The sequence below is a fragment of the Sphaeramia orbicularis genome, chromosome 7, assembly GCF_902148855.1.
Source record: "Sphaeramia orbicularis chromosome 7, fSphaOr1.1, whole genome shotgun sequence".
Lineage (NCBI taxonomy): Eukaryota > Metazoa > Chordata > Actinopteri > Kurtiformes > Apogonidae > Sphaeramia > Sphaeramia orbicularis.
In genome coordinates, this window is record NC_043963.1 from 14,582,024 (window position 1) to 14,604,118 (window position 22,095).

The 22,095-nt window shown below is 38.7% G+C and overlaps 1 protein-coding gene across 1 annotated transcript in view; it reads left to right on the plus strand.

Moving 5' to 3' along the window:
• Positions 1-22,095, plus strand: part of pex14 (peroxisomal biogenesis factor 14) — a 54,509-nt gene that overhangs the window by 15,306 nt on the left and 17,108 nt on the right. Inside the window, exons 3-6 of the mRNA XM_030138424.1 lie at positions 5,965-6,049; positions 12,106-12,231; positions 15,990-16,075; positions 18,593-18,695. Of these exons, the coding sequence (XP_029994284.1) occupies positions 5,965-6,049; positions 12,106-12,231; positions 15,990-16,075; positions 18,593-18,695 (400 nt within the window). The remainder of the gene's footprint in view (positions 1-5,964; positions 6,050-12,105; positions 12,232-15,989; positions 16,076-18,592; positions 18,696-22,095) is intronic.

Here is a 22,095-nt window from a genome sequence, read left to right on the forward strand (position 1 = left end):
TACATTAAATTTTATGCGAATGAAAAAAAAAATCAACTAATTAAAATTGATTACTCTTGCTTTGTAAATGTGTTTCTGAATTAAATTATTGTATGAAAACATTTTGACCAATCGAGGAGCTGAGGAAGTATCCATTACTGGATTGCAGCTGAGAAGGGGCTGGAATGTTTTGTGGTGGCTAAGTAGTTTGTTGTGCTCCACTGCGATTCCCCTCTTGCCCCCCCACTGCTAAAGTGCCACGGGTTAATCTCCGACGACCCTCATCTCTCAGAGCAGCTCTGGGCTCATGGTTTGGGCCTTTTACCTGAATTAAAAGGAATTTGTTGGCCGATATAAGTATTTTTCTCTAAAGTGGGCGAAAGTGAGGTGTCACTGACAGAGTCGCTGCTCTTTAGTCATCGGGGCTCTCAGGGTTCCCGGTGGCTCCGGTGGGGATGTCCTTATCTAAACAGTCATCTGTCTCGCTAGTTTAGCAAGGGCAACCCCAGGCAGCAAGACTGACAGTTGCACATTAAGAAATGTCAGACTCCGCTTTATTGCATATTTCTCAAGCTAGTTTTGAACTGGCTCACTACCACATCTCATAAAAAGAGAAGCACGTCTTCTTTGTTGTTGTTTTATCCTGTTTTACTGTGTAACGTCTATCTGAGCTGATTTTTTTTTTTTTTTCCCTTCTTGTTGCCACATTGAGATGTTCTTGTTTATCCTGATCTTGAAAGAGCCTCTTGTTTTTGTTGAAAACTCTGAACTACAACTTGTAAAACCCTAGCACACCTTTGGGTATATGCTTATTTTTTTATACATACGCCATAACTCACATTTACAAGCTGAAGGAAGTGAAGCAATCATATGACATCATGTGTAGCCTATTTTTTGAGTCATAAAATTTGAGGTACTACTTTTAAAAATACACTTTTTCGATGACTGAAAAAAACCCAAATCTTTGCACCTTGTCTTTTTTCATGTTTCTCTCAGCGTAACTCCAGGCTGTATTATCAATACACGCGTGATAAAAGTGAGGTGTAGTGTGTATTCTGCACCGTTTTTACAGTTTGATAGTGTTGGATCAGATGTTTTGTAGCCCGCAGTGTTTCTTGCAGCTGAACCTACTCAACTTTTCCATGTTTGTTATGACAGAACACTGATAGTAGAAATGTTATTGAATGGAAAGTTTGGTTTGTACGTGCAGTGGTCTTGAAAAACCTTGATTTCCGTCCACCAACCCCCTCTTTACAAAAATTGCATAATGCACTTTTGATGTCATGGTTGTAGCCTTGCCTATGGCTCTTACACTGTCAGTGATACAGCTCCGAATGTTATTTTTAAACCATTGCAAACTAAATGTCAATGAAGTTTTCCATGACCCTCTTTCATCTATTGAAATGTTGACTCTGACCTTTAAATTTCAAAAGTTAGGATTATTCAATAAAGACTGACCACAGTCAGTGAGTGTAACGCACACAAAACCAAGCTGCTGTGTTGGTTTTACTGATGTACAAGTAGCTCTGTGTTGCCTGACAGTCAGAAGAATAAAAAATAAAACCCACACTTCAGCAATGCTGTTTATCAAATTATATGTGTCTGACTGGTGCTTCGGTAATGGGTGTGCATTGTATTTTTTCATACCGTTTTCCTCAGAACAAAGGCTTTGTCAAAGGGGTGAAGCTCCACTAAGGCCTGCACTAACTAAAACAGTATGGATGTGCATGTTGACTAAAAGGTCCGGTCTGCACCTCACTTCCCAATGTCTTTCATGTTCAGTAATTCCCTATAGCTGCTCCCACGAGGCCTCACTTCCTCTGCTAAAGGTCACATTAGGGCGGGAAAGATGTCACAATTAGAAGGGCATTTAAAGCTGTTCTTTTAAAAAGATTAAAAAGCAATGTTGGCCACATCAAGCAGTCAGGCGACTAAAGGAAATACAATAATTGCATTAAAACTTCATTCCTTTCTGGCAGGGCTCTGGTATCAAAAAGGTATTGGGTTAAGTCATTTAAGACAGCTGGCCTTGATAGCAAATCATCCATGAAAGCACCAAATTAATAAAGAGCTTCATTTTTTGCCGTCTCTCACTTTCTCTCTCTTTTGGTCCTTCAAACGTGTGTTTGGGGGGAAATCTGAGACTAGCCTAACACAATTTTTGTCCATGTCTATCAGTCTGTTATTATATCAGGGGCACTTCTCCACAAATGTACAGGCCGGGGCAATTTGGAATGAATTGATTCACACTGAGACTGAATCCTATACTTGCTAATGATTTCCTTTTAGCCCCTTCATTGCACCCCCACACCCAAGTTCTACTTCCATCATGTCCTCTGAGTGTTTTCATACTTACAGAGAAAATGTGCATGTTTACCCATTTGTGAAGTTGATGTCACAGATTAAGAAGCTGGTAAGTGCGAGGCTATTTAATTTTTTTTTTTCAGATATATTTATTATGCAGTGTTTTTAATTTATGTACCAAAATGATGTTAAGACAAGCGTGTTTCTTTTTCAGAAAATTCCGATAAGTTCATACTAAGATCCCTAAAACTTTAAGTAGAGCAAGGACTGGGTTTTTAACCCTATCATGCTTTCGAGTTATTGCACGTTAGATCACAGTTGATAAAGTTGGCCTAAAAATTGAGATTGAAAGGCATTGTTGATGTCTGTTGTGGTTAAAATGTTGTTTACTTGCATAGCTCCCAGTACTGAAACTTACTGTAACTTTGTGTACTGAAACCAGCGAATAGAAACAAATGAGATATACAGTAAGTTGCTTTTTCCGTGTATAGACCGTAAGAATTTCCCAACTGCTCATGTGGTGAAACCCATAATGCACACCTGCAAAATAGCCATAGGTTTGCTGCCTACGGTATATTATAGTTAAGTGCTATCACTAGTTACAGCAAAAATATACAACTGGTTACATAAATTCCCTGAGGCGTCCAACCATGTGGTTCGAACATAATTGGATTTCAGCCTCATTTCTCACAATCCGAGGTATCGCAATTGTAATTTTCAGACAAGTGCATTGCTAAGACTTGTCCAATTCAAACTCAATAACATTGCTGTAATCTTGTCCGTTCATCAACTTCACTCTCTTTAAGTGTGTTGGTTAATGTTATCTCTTCCTATGATTGAGTTTTCACCTCTTTTTTGGCTTTACCTGACACTTTATTGGTTATCTGGTTTGTAAAGATTATTGCTTTTAACATGGAGCACTTTGATGCATTAGCAGTTACAGCTTTACTAGAAGATTTACAAAGCAGACTAATCATTATTTTAACCAAAAAAAGGGTTTATAAAAAATGCCTTTTTTTTTTTTTTTTTTTTGTCATCATGTCATCAACTCCAATATGCGTTGTACTGTTATCCATCTTCCCTCCCTAAAAGCCTCGTTGTGTGCTACCCAACACTATAACTGGGATGATCTATAAGTCAATAACAAGACAAGACTGAAATCTGTGCAATGTGGTTATAATTGATTGAGATGTCTGGGTGGAACTTGTGCAAAGCATCTATGTCATCTGCTAAGAAGTGCACTTTTACCATCCCTGAAGATCTACCACTACAGTTTTAACCAAATGGACATTTGCCTCATTACTTTGCCGCTGAGCTAGCTGTGGTCTTTACAAAGATGTAATACTTATTTCCTATTAACACTGACACCGATTTTGTCAATAATATGCAATTGAAAATTTAAGAGAATGTAAACAAGGTTTGCTCATTCAGCAGATTCTTCCTCTGTTAGGTCATTTACCACTCACAGGACACACATAATTCTGTTATTTACTGGAATGATTATTGTTCTATTAGATTTTAGTGTGTTTATTATCGCTGGTTTCTGCTTTTACCACAAGTAGTCCTATCGGCTCACTTAGACCAGAGAGACTTGTGCCAAGAGCAGGATGATGTTGCCTTGTTATCAAAGGGATATTTTCTCTGTGTTTTGACTGTATCTTTTGGCCCAGAACATCAGTTGGGGTTTCACCATGCAAATGGTTTAATCTGCTTGTCACAATGAAGGTTCCGGGTGACTGGCTTTAATAAGCCCTCAGCATATAGAGATCCAGGAAATTCCATACCCCTTGCGTAACCCTTATGTACATGAAGGTCACGGTAGTGTCACAGAGAAACGGAAGATTAGTGTCTAAATAAATCGTGGCAGTGTCTCCTGGGATGAAACTTGAACATTTTGATTAAAATCACAATTCAGGTTTTCTTTCCGCATATTGTTTACTGTTTACCATCTACAATATAAGATATGTGTGCAATAAATGATTCAGATTGAGTTTTTTTCTCTCCTTTCAATGTATAATTTCAAGAAACAATTTTACAAAACAAATAATACTCTGTAACTGAAATTACTTTTGCATGTTGCATGACCAAAAAAAAAGCAGAAAGAGGAATAAATCTTGTATTACCTTCCCCTTTCTTAACAGAAACACAGAGGCCCCCCCTTTTTGTTCTCTTTTTTCTGTCTTTGCAGATCCCATAAAAATATATTCAACTACAACTATAACATTCATTTTAACATAAATTTTAGTAAATTTAAATTGCCACACATATTCATATTTTCTTAAACCAAATGATACTTGAGCAACATATTAAAATGTTCTCCATCTTATTTGATCGTTTCATTCCACATACTGAGATAGATCACATTGGATACATGCTTTTAAAGATAAATTTCCTCTAATGATCCTCATCATTTAATCTTAATACAATCAGCTTCTCTAGATTAGTCAGTTATTTCTGCCTTTCCACCTGACTAATAATGTATTTAAATCAACTACATCCTTTTAATTTCAACATATGACTTTGTATTTCCAGAATATGGGCACCTAATTACAATAAAAGTATAATTCAGTCACTTTAAAGTTTAATCACAGTCTGCTTCTGGTTAAATATGTCAGGTGCATATTGCTCAGTTCCATAAAGTTGCCTCTCTTTGTCACAGAAATCTTGCGCTTTATTACAGCCTCCCTGCCACACCTACCCCTTGGACAAGTTTAAACTGCAATTCTTTTGGATTGAAACGGGTTCATAGTATATGCAATGCATTACCCAAAGCGAATTACCACTGGCAGGGCGTTCAATCACTTTGTATCTTTCAACACTAAGAGAAAAGAAGAGTAATCAAAACCTTTCAACCTATTAGAGGGATGACTTTTACAATTGAATCACGGGGACCACAGGTGCGATAATAAGTCATCTAAACCTCCCCTCCAGTGTGTTTCCCCTTTCTCTGTGTTCTTACATATTTATCTATTTTAGGAGGCGCCACTTCATGGCGCCCACTTCAAATTTATGTTTTAATGCCATTTGAAGAAGATTTTTTTTCTCTCTCCAATGCTTGGAAATGCATACTGGGGTGGAAAATTAAGGTGCATCTCGAAGGAAAACATAATAGAATCGATGAACGCTGTGCACTTAAAACTACTGATGTTCTGATGCTATTTAACGTTCTAGTGCATTAACGTTTCAAGTCATTACAACATTCAGGCTGGGTGATTTGATCATGGCAGGTTTTTAACTGGAAGAATTACAGAAGTTTTCAGCCTAGGATTCTCAAGTTATTAGATACAAATGATCACCTCTGCATTAAGTATAGATTTTCTTCCACTGCGCACTTAAGAATGGAAGTTTGTCTTTAAGAGGCTAATAGCAAATTAAGCTCCATACTCCATTTGTCCAGCACTCTTGATGGGCTAATTTTATAACTGCTGATTTGGTCATTCCCCACATTTAGCTGGAAAGTGGTCAGGTGGTCTTTCTCCTTGGTGCTGGGTGTGGGGGCTTAGAAGCAACTATCAGATGGAATCCATTTATGTTTTATTTTTTTCATAACGAACGCTTTTTCTTAAAGAAGGTCTAGACTGTTGTTGGTACTGTTGAAAGCACCACTTTCCTGCAGACCTTATCTCCTTCCTCTCCCATTATCTCATTAGGAGGAATTAAATCACATTTCTTTCTTCCCAGATTACCACTGCTGTAAAATTTCTACAGAACCCGAAAGTACGGCAGAGTCCCCTGGCCACCAGAAAAGCCTTCCTGAAGAAAAAAGGTGAGAGATTTGATTTGCTCTTCATATAATTTAGATCCTGTTATGATTAAAATCCATATGCCTCTGTTTACAAAATGTGGTTGGAGATGAACACACAGCGTCCCGTTTTGGCAAGATTTCTCTCTGGGTCAAAGGTTGTGGCCATAGTTCATTGCCCTGGGGGTCTGAAAGGGGTCGATTTAGCTTCAGAGTGCATGATTCAGGCCCTCTGAATAAATGACACACCAGTTGGGATGCTCCTTTGGGTTCAGGCAAATTAATATTGACAAACTCCCTCTGCATTTTCAATGGAATTATCAATATTGCCTTCCAGCATTTTAACCCTTTTACTTAATTTAACTGTTATCGTAAATTTGAGGCATGACACAGAGAGGTTTTCCAGGCAGGGACGGTGGAAATGTTTGCTGGCTCTTCAATTTCTTTGCAATTCATCGAGATTATTTCTGACACATGGCAGAATATTGTTTGTGCAATAAAACTTGCAAAAAGCTTTATTACTCTGAACTCATTTAAGTCGGTTCAATATAATGCGGTGGGTGGAAATGTGCAGTATTTTGCCATGTAATTTTTGCACTCAGCCTATGGCGGAGCACTGACTGTTCACTTTTACCTCAGATAAACTCTCAGTAGATGTTGTCTTTTTATTCCATTTCTCTACAAAACAGTTCTGTATGTATGGGACTGTACCTCTGCAGTGCTGAGGGACTTTGCTGTAGCATTAGAGTAGCCAAACAGTGAAAAGTGAGCCTAAAAGCTCCATGACTGGGGAAGGTAACTTGAAACCAAATCCATGGTTGCCGGCTGCTACTACACACATCTCATGTGGCTCTAATGACTCTCGATATCTTTTGAAATTTCTTTTTCTTTGTATCTCATTATTGACAACTAAGGCATGTTCATGATCTTCCATTGGCTGTCTCAAATGTAATAAGGTCTCATCAATACTAAATGATGTCATACTCTGCCATATTTTCTTTATTACTTGCGCTTTGTTTTAAAAGTCCAGCAAGCTCCGCCATCTAAAACAGTGTCTTACTGCACTTTAAGTCCATGAAATATGTATGACGCTTTAATGCAGATTTATTTTGGAAAGTCAGTTCCACTGTACATCTAAACAAGAACCCTCAATTTGCATAAGGGCATTGATCTTGGAGAGAGAGAGGGTAAAGATAAGAGAAAATAGAGCAATGAAACACTAAGCACAAAGTAGCTTGAGTAGCACTCTGCAGTGTTCACAGAATATGAACACCGGCTTGACTTTGTATCTTAAATTCATACATGAGTCAACAGGCAAAAACTGCACAATGTCTGTCGATGCTGCACTTCTCAGCTGGTTTTGAGGCAACCTCTACAATGCCTCTGCTCCTTATTGCATAATTTATTGTCCCATTTTTATTCATAGCAGTATTGGTAACTGTATTTATTTGAGAGAATAGGTATATGCCTGACCCGTAATAATTGAATTGCATCTAAGTGCAGAAATATTATTTAAAAGTAGGCAGGAAAAATGATGAATCAGTTTTCAGTTATTGCATTTTCTGTTTTATATTATAACTACTGTTGCCATCTTAATGTGTACTTTTCGAGACTTTTATACTTGTGTTTTAAAATAGTTAATTGTAAATTGATCAGTCATGTTAATTGCCAGTTGTTTTCTTTATGACATGGGCTATGATAGACTTTTGGATGGATGTAGTAATAGGCCTGTGCTCACAAATCCTTTATTTCTTTACCCAGCCCGTATTGTCCTCTCAACCTTTTGACCTAGAAACTTAATCATCCTCCTCCACCCACTGCTACTACCGCAAATGTGTCAGTCTTAATTTCTAATACAGTTTAATGTCATATTTATGTAAATACTTCTGGATTTTACTCTGTATTAACAGCTAGAAATGTCAAAGCACACATAAAATAAAACAATACCATCTCCCGGTAGAGTGGAATTTAAATTGGATTCCTCTTACGCTGGACAGCTGATGAAGGGGAAAATAGGGCCCACTTTGATTGCATGTTGCAGAATCTTTACACAATAATCTCGCTCGTGCATATTATTTCCCTGCGCATTTGTGCCCTAATCTGCACTGAAGGATGCCTCTCTGGTTACGTCTCCTTTTTTCCAAAGAGATCTTAATAGTGTGGTTTATTTCAATATTCATTGAAAAATATAATTTTCTGTTTTCCTTCAACTGTCAATTTCAGGGTATGAATTGGCAATTATGCAGTCCAATATTTGTAGCTGCCCTTCTTCAGTCCTTGTTGAATAAGCTGGCTGAAATATTGAAACTTTGTCGCTTAGATGTAATATAAATCAACATCCAAATACAGTGAGGATTTTTTCCCCCCCTTTCTTTTCCTGAGGAGTGAGGAAATGAATTGTATTTAAACTGTCTTGTAGCCATCTTGAAGCAATTTTGCTTTAGTAGTCTGTTGCCAAGATCAAGTAAATTTTATTGTGTTTGAGTGAAATATAATGTGCTACAGTCTCATTTAGTGAATTGTGCCATCTATGTCCTCTACAATTAACAGATGTAACAACTAAAGAGCGCCGGGCCCCATTTTGGCACCCCTATTTAGCCCAGACAATTAGCAGTTACACACATAATTACCAAAAAAATCAAATTCTCAGGACAGAGTCAGCAGCATTTTACAGCTTTCAACATGTCAATTTGACCGTGGCCTCAAAGCTGGCATCACTCAGAAGCACCAGATTACCAAACTGAATAGTTTTTTGGAGGCGAGGGAGGAGAGCTCAGTCAGTACATTGTTGCATTACAGGTAAAATCAGCATGTCAAACAGGCACAGTGAGACATAAATAACACCCTGACTTATTTCTTTTTTATGCCGTCCCAGTTGTTATTGAGTTGAATAAATAATGCTAATAGATTTCACCCTGAGTAGAGGGCCAGTGATCGAGGGTCACAAGGAACACAGGTAGGCTGTTGGTCTATTACCATACCTGGTATGAAGGTAAGGATAAGGTTCATCATCCCAGATATTAATAGGATGCTGTTTGTAAGTGGGGTTATGCGACTCACCTCTCGGACAAAAATGACAATGACCAAGGCCTGCGTAGAAGGCAAAGGAATTGATGTGGTTATAAATTACTCCAGGGCGCCACCTAGCCTAGGCCTTGCCTACTTTGTCATCAGTACAAGGCGATAAAGCAGGGAAATGAGAGCAGAGTCCCCTTTTTTAATACATAAATGAATACTCTATGAGAGTGGTCATTATTTAGGGCATGCCATTTTCAAGCAGTTGTCCTGTACCAAATGACATGTAGAATCTCCCTCACCGGCCCAGCACGGCATGAGAAACAGGTTGGAGTTCCACTCTGCTTCTTAATAACCCATTGACCTCCATCTATTTATGACCCCTGCCATGCATTTTTTTTTCTAAATACTATATTCAAAATGTAAGTAATTTTCACTCAAGGGCACTTTCATAATTCAGGCCTTGGAGGACAGGGGGAAAGGCATTCACCTTTTACCACCAAAAATATTTTAGTAAGCAATTTTTATAATTGGCTGTCCGGCCTAGGTCTTGACCCATAAAGTCCAGAAGTGCCAGAATTGGAGAAATAGATTTAATGTAAGAGCCTTGCTGCTGCTTTGCCCTTAAAAAATGCCCAGAGAATATGAGCCACTGAAAATAGAGCTGTAAATAACCTGACGAGCAATGGGTTTTCCTTTAAATAAATACCGATCAGGTTTATGTTGAAAGACAATAGAAAACGTAGCCCAGATATGCAGTTTACAGTATTTATAGCTGTAATATCGAGGTGCCAGCACCGTAATTTCATGCCCCAATGAGAATGGCAAGGTCAAAGCAAATGCTTTGGCTGAGCATCTGCTAATACGGTGACTCATAAACAGGCACTGCGTGTATCAGGTGCACCAAATAATACAGTATAATGAAATACAGAATAGCTTTCCATTATTGTTCTTTTTTATGGTGTCGTCATTAGGTGTAATTTATGTCTTAAAAAATTCATCTCCCCACAGGTCGATCTGAAATGGGGGTCCAGGGGTCATTCCACAGGTTTTGGAACGTATAATAAATCTCACGATCCCTTTTTTGTCTTTTCCTTTTATATGTAAAATTCACTTTCACCTTGTTCCCTTTTCTTTTGGATCTAAGGGCGCTTTCATTTGCTGTTGTCTTCCCCTCAACAATAAACAGATCAGAGACTACAACACAACTTGGCAAGCTGTAATTTAACTAGAAAACAGCTTTAGGTATTTCCATGTGTTTTATTTGCGATACAAGGTAAAAAGCCTTTCATTGGGTGCATAAATAACATCAAAGATGTGAATAATGATTAAAATGTACATACATTATGCTCAAAAAGAGCCTAAAAGTGAATTTTTAAAATGATAAAAAGAAGCCTGTATATTTCAAGGTGAAAGAAAAAACCTGAAGCATGTTTTTATTTCTTCGCATTCGGTGAAATTGAGATCCCTGCATGTCTCACTCAATAGTCTGCCACCATGCAGTCTGCTGTGGTCAGATGAATCAGGAGTCCAGGGACACATTATTGCTTATTTGACAGTGCAGTCTGACTGCACAAACTCAGCACATGGCGCTCACCACTTCCTGGCACTCAGGACCTTCTGTAGACTACAGGCCGGCCAATATTTGCCTTCAATTATTCAACAATTTTCATGGCCATTTGAAGTCCTCAGAGCATTTAAATAGGTGACGGGAGGCACCTCCTCTTGGCATAGGCTGCGTTGTAGATTATGCAAGGGTTTATTCTTCATGCATATGGGATGCCATTACAAAATATGTTAACATGGTATTTCTTTTCAGACTTCAACGTGCTATCCAGATGAACATGACTCTAGAACATTTTCTCTCTTATTTTTAGTAGAAATATCCTTTAAAATAAACAGAAGAGAGTCTCCTTTTTTACTTGTACATCTTTACATAGTGCACGTTTACACCACACTGAATGTCCGCTAGATACCAGGATCTGCCTTTGTGTAGTTACTATTAATGAAAACTAAGAGCCATCTCTTGAAACACTTCAACTGAACCTTTTCAGATTGCTCTGTCAGTCTATCTCAAAGCTCTTTCCAAGCATTTATAAATTCTCTGAATCCCAAAGGAACGGGTCAAGTAAAAGGTTCTCGTTGGAAGGGGATTTTCTGTCAATAAGCAGGTAGGAAATGCAGCTGGGGAAATGGAAAAAAGGAAGTTATTGGAGATTTTAGTGAGAGCTCTCACTTAAACTATTAGTAGTGATCTACAACATAGGTTATACTTAAAATTTAATAATAAAAAAAGTAATTTCAAGTGGAATGTGCATGTTCTATACCTCATCTCCCAGGTATTCAGCTATAAATTGGATAGCGCCTTTTCAAAAATGTACTGTAAAAGTTATAATTATTATTTCCTTTGTTTAGAATATGATGCTTATTAAAAGATGAGACCCCCAGCAATTGCAGCAATAGTGCCTGAAATAAAATCCTTTCTTGCCACAAAAGGAGATGTTCATATTAGATTTTTTTCTCCTCCCCTCTGACTCTCCATCAGGGAGCCCTTTGCAATTTAATCATCACTAAAATCATTAAAAAGATCTGAAGATTAAATTATATTGGCATTTGCAAAATTATGTAATACATTTACATTACAATGAAGAAATTAAAATAATGCATTTTCGCTGTCTGGGGTGTATGAAATCTCCACATGGGAAATATAACTGGAGAAGTGGACAGACTCTTATTTTCTTTGCCTTTGGTGGCGGTTAATAGGCTAGCAGAGTTTCAGATTTCATTGTATGAACCGTTCCACACTATCTCCCTTTGATGGATGTCCCTGAAACAGAAGCTCTCTGTGGGATTTCTGAATTATGAAATGAAAATGCATTTTTGCGAAGAGGATGAAATTGAATGAAGATTTGACATAGTTTCTCTAAGTTGTACTTGAAGGTTTGTGAGGAACTTGGGAAGTATTTAAGCATGTATTATGACAGACCAAAGGGCCATTTGGTGTATCCCATTAACACAGTCACTGCAGCTCCACCACCAAATGTCTCTTTTTTTTCTGACTTCAGGGCTGACGGATGAGGAGGTAGACTTGGCTATCCAGCGCTCTGGCAGTACAGAAGAGGTCCTGCCTCTGACCCCTGTGGGGCCCCCGTATCCAGTACAAGCAGTCCACCTGACCCCTGGACCACCCAGTGAGTCAACACATCTCCTTTGCTTTCACACTTGAATCATAACATTTTAATATTTTGGGGGAAAAAGAAAGTTGTATGTATTCTTCAGTCTGAAACCCTACATGTTTTGCACCTTTCTTGCGAGAGATATTTCCTTATTTTCTTTATTGTTTATTTATAGTTTATTCCATAGAGAATGATACAGCTGACAGTTAAACCAAAAACCAACACTGTCCGATGTAAGACTGGATTTTATGAGACTAAAGGTTAAAACCCTGAGGTGAGAAGAAAACAAACTAAATATAGAACAATAAATACCACGAAGCAGCAGGACACAAAAAGGTACAGTTATAGAGATTATATATTAAAACTAGCTTTGGTTTGTGGCTGATTTAACCATAATTTTATAGTTCTTTTAAAGGTGAAGGTACTTGTGAGGCAGCAAGTTCCAGCGCTTTGCTCAAAAATCTGTCTGAGAAAAAGATGTTTTACAGAATGCAACTTTACGATTACCACATGAAGCTGGTCTGGTGGATCTGCAGAAGCTCTGTAATTATCTCCACCGAGGAGGTTTTGTGATTGCTACCGTTTGTCTGTGTCCATCTGTCTGCCTGTCAGGATTAGGCAAAAACTACTACACAGGTTTTCATGAAACTTAGGGACAGGATAAGGCTTGGAGCAAGGATGATTGCCTTTAACTTAGACCAGACTGACTGTAAGGGGTGGAGAGGGGAATAGATTTTCTCAGGCTTTGGATGTTAACAGTTACATAAATGCATTAACAAATCATCAACTAGCTTCAGTTAGACCATTGTAACAACTTCTCTAAACCATGGCATCACGTGACAGAAGGAGAAAAACATAGGTCATCATTTCTAGTTTGTTTGCATTTTAAGAATATTGTGAAATGAGAAGAATAATGGACTAGTGACCTTGGCAGAGGTCTCTTGAGCCTCAGCAGCAAGTCCATTTAAACTTTTAAAGACTACTTTTACATAGTAGAAGTTTAAGCAGTTCACAAAACTTGAAACATATTTGCTTAGATTGTGGTGATGATGATGCTTGAATTGCCTTTTGCTTAAAATTTCCAAGCCAGATTGGTTTTAATTGTCGCCCGGTTGTACTGGTTGATCATTCTAAACAGGGTGATCTTTAATGTGAATGGTGCATTTCTGTTTATGCCATGCAGCATTTGCCTCAGACACAGCGAATATGACATCGCACAGCACAAGCTCATGAAGTCTCCGTTGCCATTCTGTTTCAAGGGGCTCCACCCTGGCAAGACCCCACACAGGCACCTGTATCTTTATTACCTCAGGAGGTTATGAGTGCTGTCCACTGATTTACCAATGCAGAATGAAGTCCGCGTAATGCTTAACCCATATGACAATGATTCCAGATGTATTCCACCCTCATTTATTACCACACTGTCCTTGACTCCCCCGGCATCTCATGTTTTGTAATGAAAGTGATGTTGATGGGATGGCCATGTAGTTAGGGAGACTCGCAGCTCTCCGTCCATAGTGGGGGGTTTTATATCAAAACGGCTATAAGGGAGCTGCATAATGAGGTGAGAGCGGGGAGTCTTGTATGGGGGGTCATGCCGAAAAGAGGGGGCTACCTCCCTTTGATGTCCTTGTTATGGGGACGGTGCACGGGGACCCGCATCCATCTCTGTCGAAGTAATGGATACTCTGATCTCTATTTTCACGCGGTAGAAGGACAGGAAGGCCTCCACTGAACCCAATAAATTTGAGAGGAGATTGGAAAAACGGGGGATGGAGACCACAGTTCCACAGCTTAAGTGACCAAATAAAAAAAAAAAGGAAGATGGCAGAGTGGAAGTGGAAGAGGAAAAGGGAGAGATGGAGGAAGAATGAAAGGTCCTAAAGGGGGGAAAGAGCATGTGAAGACCCCTTGTGATGCAGTGAGGCTTGTTCAGGGTCAACCACCCATCCCAAGGACTCGGAGGCCTTTCAGAAGCACAGTATTCTGGGATAGGTGGCAGTCTATTGCGGCTATAATGTTGATGAAGCCCCAAATTTATGTGGTTACCATATGGATGTTGGGAAAATGATTCAAAATTTTCGATAGAAAAGGTTACGGGTTCACCCCTGAATGCGGCGGTGGCTATGAAAAATGCGCTTGAGTGAGGAGAATAATACAGCTTTCACCTTGAAAATATACCATATAGTCCAGTGTGACAGTGGGTCTCATTTGATTTGCATGTCAAATCATGCAAGTGGTAAGGCACAAATCAATCTAGTTTACTTACTTCAAGCCAGTAAGCCCATTAGGTGAAATCAGACCTGTAATAGAATATCAATGTGTACTTTAGTGGGCAAGCCTTTAATAATTTCCTATTCATTTAAGGTTCCACCTGAGTAAATAAAAGAAAAACTCATATATTTCCTTCAAACCTGTTTGTTTAGTGACATTTTCAGTTGAATGCCTCTCTTATGTGGGGAATTTCCACCTTGACAGACAGTTGGCCTACCCAGATGACAGCTTGAACAATGACACACTTTCATATTATCTGTCACTCAGCTAAACAGTCAACTTCTAAACAAACACACACAAAGACTCACTTACCTCTCTGTCTTTATATACACACAAATTACACTCCGCCCGAAAATCGATGAGGGAAAAAAAGGAAGTTCTGTCAGAAAAGCAGGATATAGTGGCACTTGTTTGCTCTGTCTATTACACACAGAGAGATTGTGTTACGCTGGTATGTAGGTGTTAATTTCTTAAATGGTGTACAGTGTCCTTATCTAAGAGGACTGTACTTGTGGTTTGTGTTAAAGCTCAATTACTACCCGTGCATACTTAACATCACATCGAACATTCTCAACAAGGCTGCTATTTTTTTTTTTTTTTTTTTTTCACCTATTTTCCTGTTACTTGAGACCCATTGTTTGTCTGTTTGTAGCAGATCTATTGTAGGGAAGATTAACCGGCTACTGCATTCTATTAAAATTATATGATTGATTAATTATAAATATTATACATATATCATTATAAATAATGATTTTAATAGCATAAACTAATCAAGTACATTAATGCAAGCACTGTACTTCAGTGTGGTTGTAATACAATTGATTGTGTATCTGCTATTTTATGCTATTAATTACTGAATAATTTATACCTGTTATATTATTGTGTTTTAACACATATTCACCTATACTTATTGTTTTTTACTTTTTTATTTTCACTTATTTATTTTTGTATATTTTATTTTTATTGTTATTTTTATTTGGTACTCTATTACATTTGATAATTATAGTTACTTTGCATTTATTAGATTGAAACATTTGATATCCACTGGGAATATTTATAAACCACCCAGCTAAGTCTTTAAATCCATAAAAGTGACAAATACATGAATGCATCATTTTAATATAATTGCATACATGTTTCTGAATTGGGCCATTCTGCATGGCCATGAGTACATTTACTTTTGGTACTTCAAATATATTTTGATGCCATTATATTTGTGCTTTTACCCTGAGGAAAAATTTAAATGCAGACCTTTTACTTCTATATTTTTACCGAAGTATTTCTATTTTTACTTAAGTACAATCTGAGTACTACTTCCACCACTGAATGCAATATGCAACCTGAAATACATGACTGTTTTGAATGGTAAAAAACATAAAAACAGAAATAAGTCAACAGCAATTATAGTTAATAAGATGTAATGTATTCTTACAGATTACACAAATGCTAACATTTAATGTCTCCGTATCTGAACCCTGATGTTACTCATTTAATCCCAGGTCCAACAGGCTACAGATGGAGACACTATGGAGCGTTCACCATCCTTATGGTGGGCATCGCCTTTGGCTTTCATCATCTTTACAAAGTAAGTAACACCTTGCTTTTGTTGTCCATTTCAGTCTAATTTTTTTTTACAGTTAATTTTTCTCTAAAATGTATCACATACATTAGACATCGTACAATCTGTCACTTCTGCCTCTCTCTGATAGTACATTTTAAATTGGTGGGCTTAGCAAGTACATCAGTTTATGATGAATTATGGTGCTAGAATAGAAGGCGCCTCTGCAGTATGTAACATCACTCTGGTCTTGTTATTAAAGCTACCCTGCTTTACGTCAAAGCATGATCTCATTTGAAGCCCTTCTTTTTAAGTTTCCCCTCCCTCCTCCTCTGTTATATATTTTTTTTCTTTTAAAAAATATAGTTGCTAACACAGCACACAACCCTTTTTTTTGACGTCCTACCATCTAAAAATAATCACCCTGGTTTTTATCGGGCTTAGCAGCCCTTGAACATGAGCTCATGAGGCCCCTTGTCCCCGGTGACATTAATCCCATAGTGGTTGTTAGTAGTAGTCTGAGTGGCATGTGGAAGCCATTACTCTCGTTTTAGAGGAGGACAGCAGCACTAGCAGTAGCTCTTGGCCTAGATGACAAGCTGTTCTCCGTGTGCAAGAGAGAGAAAGTGAGGGTTTACCATGTACATGCATATGTCTACCTGACCCTGTGGTACATATTGGCTTCTTTTTAGATCCGGTTATGTTCTAATATTTCATCGCTCTCACACAGCCTTTTCATGCCTTTGCCCATTTCAAGCCTTTATCCGTTATCCCGCCTTCCCTGCAGACTTTATTGACAAAAACACATTGTACAAGTCCTCTCCCTTCCACATTGCAGCGCGGTTTGCCAGCCACTGGTCGCCTGGGAGGTGGGATTCCCTGGCGGGACGGCACAGGTTGCTGTCATGTCACTGGAGCGTAGCGCCAGTCGCACCATATGTCCAAGCTTCTGCCCATACTTTATTTATGTTATGGTGCACCTTGTAAACACCACCTTCCCAGCAACCCACTTATTAATTACCACGTGTTGACACTCATTTAATCTTTTTCTCTAAAAAGTGTTTATTACTTGCGCTGGTGTGGCCAGTTGCCACCTGAGTTGGAGGGAAAAAAACCTGGCCAGACCAGCTGTAAGGGATTAAGTCATCCTTATTCAGTCTACAAAGCAGGAATACCTTTATGAGTTTTCTTCATTGCAGTTCATTACCCTATCCCTCAGGTTTAGATGGACGTGATACATTCAGAGAGTTTGTCTCCACTTCCACAATTTTTAGAGTCAGTGAGACATCGCAAGCTACTAATTTGGGTAACACACACTGGATAACAAACATCCTCATTTAGCTGTCAGACATAACATACATATCATTTGGTAGAATTTTGTTTATCCAGTGACAGTGGCATGATAAACAACATGACATTGTTTTTGGTTTTGGAGGAGTATTTTCAGTGTTCAGCACCATGTGTTTTCCCAGTAGGACTGTATCGTGCTGTCAATGTCCCTTTCTGGCTTTCATTTGTTAATTTCATTAATAAGACACACAGTAGGGCAGAAACTTAACTGTTTGATTATTCATTCGTTTCAGGTCTTTTAAAGCCTTTAAATCCACAAATCTGAATTTGGGGCCTCAAGATGCCTCAAATGTGATTGTTACAGTACTTAAAAATAGATAATTATAAAATTAATCTTGCTTTTATAAAGTTACACTAACTTTAATCTCTTTTTAAGCGGGATTTTGATTAAAAAGATTTGTATTGATTATGCAGAAAATTACAAAATAAAGCCAACATTGGACTGGTTATCACTAGTGCAGCCCAGTCAGAATTTATTAGAGCACATTCAGCTACTGTGTCATAGTGTAGTGTGTGGGCTAATGTGTGGTCTATTTTCATCAAAAACTAGCTACATCCACAAGTAATGAGTTAAGACTGTTTCTGTTAGCATTACCTTTAATCTAATATGGATAAGTGCATGTTCAACAAGATCTGGCTTAAGAATGGCGCGTTTAGTACTTGGTTGAAGCCTGCTGAAAATAATGACTTTGAAGCCCACTTCATCTTGTGCAAGAAAGCACTCAAATTATAAACTTTGGGTATAACAGCATAAGAGTTGGAATTTGAGTCGGAAACAACATAAATCCCCTTTAAAAAGCCATGAGTAAATGCCTGACATCATCCAGAGTTGTTCGGCAATCATATCAATGCCATCACATAGTGTCCAACTAGGCTTAAATTGCATCTATAATGGTCTTAAAAGTCTTATATTTAACTTGTTGAAACTTGCAGAAACCTTGATTACAGATCAGTCTGAATATCTTTTGTTTATTAAATGTTCACAGAATTCACAAGTCTCCAGAGACCTTTGGTAATATAAGATGTTTTGCAGCCACTGTGACAGTCGCACAGTTTAGACAATAATGTTGTGTTCCAGTGAAACAATGCCTTTGACCCCCAGCACCTACTCTAGGTGGCCCTGTCTTTTCCCTCATCTTTCTGTCCCTTCTCATCAGACAGAGGTGTAATATTCTGCCTTGCTTTTAATTGCAGAAATACATCCTTCCCCTCATTATGGGCAGCCGAGAGGACAAGAAGCATCTGCAGAGGATGGAGAACAACATTGCGGCAATGAGTGGCACGCTGACACAGACAGGTGAAGATTAATATCTTCATCACTTTCTCCCTCCTTAACATTTTCCCTCATTTATCTGTCGCCAAAATCGGGGGGCCCCGCACGTTTTTAACAAATGACGCCGCTGTCATTTCGCTTTAATTTGAAATTGCTTGTTTACTGTCAGGCTCGGGCTCAATTAATTACGTTTCGCTGAAAAGCTCTTAACCTCGGAATATTAATGAGGAGTTGGGAAATGACAACTTTTCTTCCTCCCGCCTCATCCTCTCACCCCCTCCCACCCATCCGTCTCCCCCTTTACCAACCTCACCCCCATCCAAACCTCCACCGCCACCACCATCATCATCATCCACCCTCATCCCCATAGGTGGCGAGAAAGTTCATTTTAATTTTGTGTGTGTGTATGTCTGTGTACGTGTGCGCGACGTGCGTGCGGCATGGCACTGTGTGGCGTCTGGGCTCAGCGCTGGCCCTAGTGTGATTAAGTGCACAGTGACAGGTGCGGCTCCCATGTTGGACAGGTGAGGAATCTCAACCTGACTGTCAGACATGGAGAGAGAGAGAAGGAGGGAGAGAGATGCTTTCCTAGCTCTTCGTCAGTATAATTAAAAATCCAGGGAGGCGTAAATGAGAGAGGCATCTCAGAAAGTTTGGTCTCGTTAGCAGTAGTGTCGAACTGAAGTGTGTTTTCACCTGAAAGATACCAATCCCCGTTTGAAGAAGTGAGTCTGCAGCAAAGCAGGCACAGTTCAAGCTACATTATTTATCCTGTTTTTAAGGGCGTGTTACATAATTTAGTCCAATATTTGTACAGTTTTGAATGATGATAAAAATCCTTCACCTCAGAAGGTTTATATGTCTAATGCCCTGTCCACACTAATACAGATATTTTCAAAAAACATTTTTCTCTATAGTTTGGCCTCTCATCCACACATGAAGTGCCACCCCCTCCACAGGAATGTGGATCTTTTTCTAAAGGGATATTTGATGTCCACATGATCTTTGTTTTACAAAATATATCTGTCCACATAACATGAAAAAGGACTACTAACTGGTACAAATGCTCAGACAAACCATTTTTCTGGCTGAGTTAAAACACTGTGGATAATGCATAATATATAGCCCTTGCAGTGGCTTTATAAACTCACTGTTTGAATTGTTAACTTAAATTTCTTCAAATGTTAGTTCAGGTGGTTGAAGAGAATTCTTTACATGATGTGGATGTGTCTGTAACGCCCATTTGGTCCGTCTCCTAAAGGTATCCGCGCTGACTTGATCTACTGCAGATCATACACTGATTTATACGCCTGGATTTCAGGTGCAGCTTCATTACACAAAGCAGTAATAGTCATGAGCAAAATGTGATGTAATGCCATTGTTGTTCAATCTTTTCTTTTTCTCTGTCCACATGGATACACACACGCAGTTCATGGAAATGTACACTTTGGAATTTTTGTAATGAACATGCACCTGAAACATTGAATATAAGTCATGAAGGAGTCACTGTATTACCTGCAGCAGATCAATTGGCATGGAGACATTTGAAGACAGATGCATTTTGTGCTTAAATCTATATAATATGAAGACTACACTTTAACAATCTGAACCAGCACTTTTAAGTTAACTCCAGTTTATAACCTAATTTGTCAATGCTTCAACTTCCTGACAATAAAAACTCTGCATCTGTTACCTGTAATGTTATCTTAAGGTCTGCTGGTTAAAGTCTGGGTTTGCAGCAGTTTATAGATTTTTTTTATGTTCCAGTATCCAGTGTGTACAGAGATATTTTGTAAAATGAAGATGACATGGACAGAATTTTTTTAATGCTCATTTCAAAAAAATTATCTGTATTAACACGGACTGGCCATAAAATTGAACCCCTGGGGCCTGTAGACATAATGATTTCTTTCAAAAGTGGCTAAAGGCTTTGTGCTTAGATGATGTAGGCGTCAGTTCTATTTTTCAAATATATATAGCGTCACGTCATAACAAAAGTTATCTTATGACACTTTGCATTTAGAGCTGGTCTAAACCAGACTCTTTTTTTGTCTTTGTGTTTTAAAATCTTTTTTTATATTACTTTAAACCTCACTTTTTTCAGTTACATTTCATATGCTGTTTTTTTTCTTTTTTTTTTTTTAAGTGCTATATACATGCAGTTGTTTAGTGGCATTATTTAGATACTAAAGGAAATGCTTTTTAACAGTTGTTAAATGTATGACTTTCCTCTATTAGGTTTTAGTGACAGAAAGACAAAGACAAGCCTCAACAGATGTTCCCACCACAGTCAAAACTAACTTTTGTCATGACTACAATGTTCTCTGTCACTTCATCTACAAATTAAAACAAATTATGGTATTTGAGTTCATGTCACGGACCAGTGTAGTGACAATGAAAATATGGCTGCTATCATTTTTATCCGGGCGCACCCATGCTATTGTTTTGTGTCTGCCTAAGGTAGGTGGAGGGCAGCAATTGTGTGACATTGCATGCGAGGTGTGCCACTGTGAATCTGTTTAACAAATATATGCTCTTTTATGGTCATTTTCTCCCAACTATGCAAACACATTTCCTCTGGCTATTTCACTGCCCATTCTTGCTCTACTTATCACTTTTTGGAGATTTGCCAACTTACAAACCCTGTTTTGTTTGTCGGCAAAGGCAGTTTTTTTTTTTTTTTTACAGTTTTTGCCTCCTGTGTTTTGCAGCGAGTAGGTGAGACTCCAGCGGAAAAAAAAACACAGGGCTCTTCTGCAGCCAGTGTGGGGAACTAATTTGCTATGACTGCAGTAGCCAAGCTGCTATTGTAGTTAATGACTGTTGTAGTTAACAGTTGGGGAGAGGGGTTGCAATTACACTGAGAGTTTTCTCCCTTTGCTTTCCCTTTGTCTTCCTCTCCCCCTCTCTCCCTCTCCTCACTACACTGAGTAATAGCGACCGACTGCTTCGCTGCTGCCAATTGCTTGAACCCCCTTTTGTTAAAGTTCATGTATTTCTCTAGTGCCGGGCGCAATGAGGTGATGTATCCTTTTGAATGGGGACTACATTAGTCTCTCTCGCCAGCCCCAGCTCGAGAGTTGGGGCCTTGACTCCCATTATGATTTGCCTACAACTTCACACAGACAATTAATGAATGGATCTTGGAACTACTTCAGCGTACCCAGGCTCTAATGGAATTGTGAGGCTGTTTGGGCACTCTTTGTCGGCTGGAGCCATATTGGTGACCAGCTGGCCATTAAAGACAGAGACAGGCCTGGACATATGTAGTGTACATTATATTGAGGTATTTACTGAATAATTTACTGAATACACAATGCGCGCCCTCCTCACAGCAGCTGCAAGCCTCACACATCATCTTGTATCTGATTCATACACACACACAGAAGTCGCAGCTACAGACTCCTTTTGATTCATGCCCGGC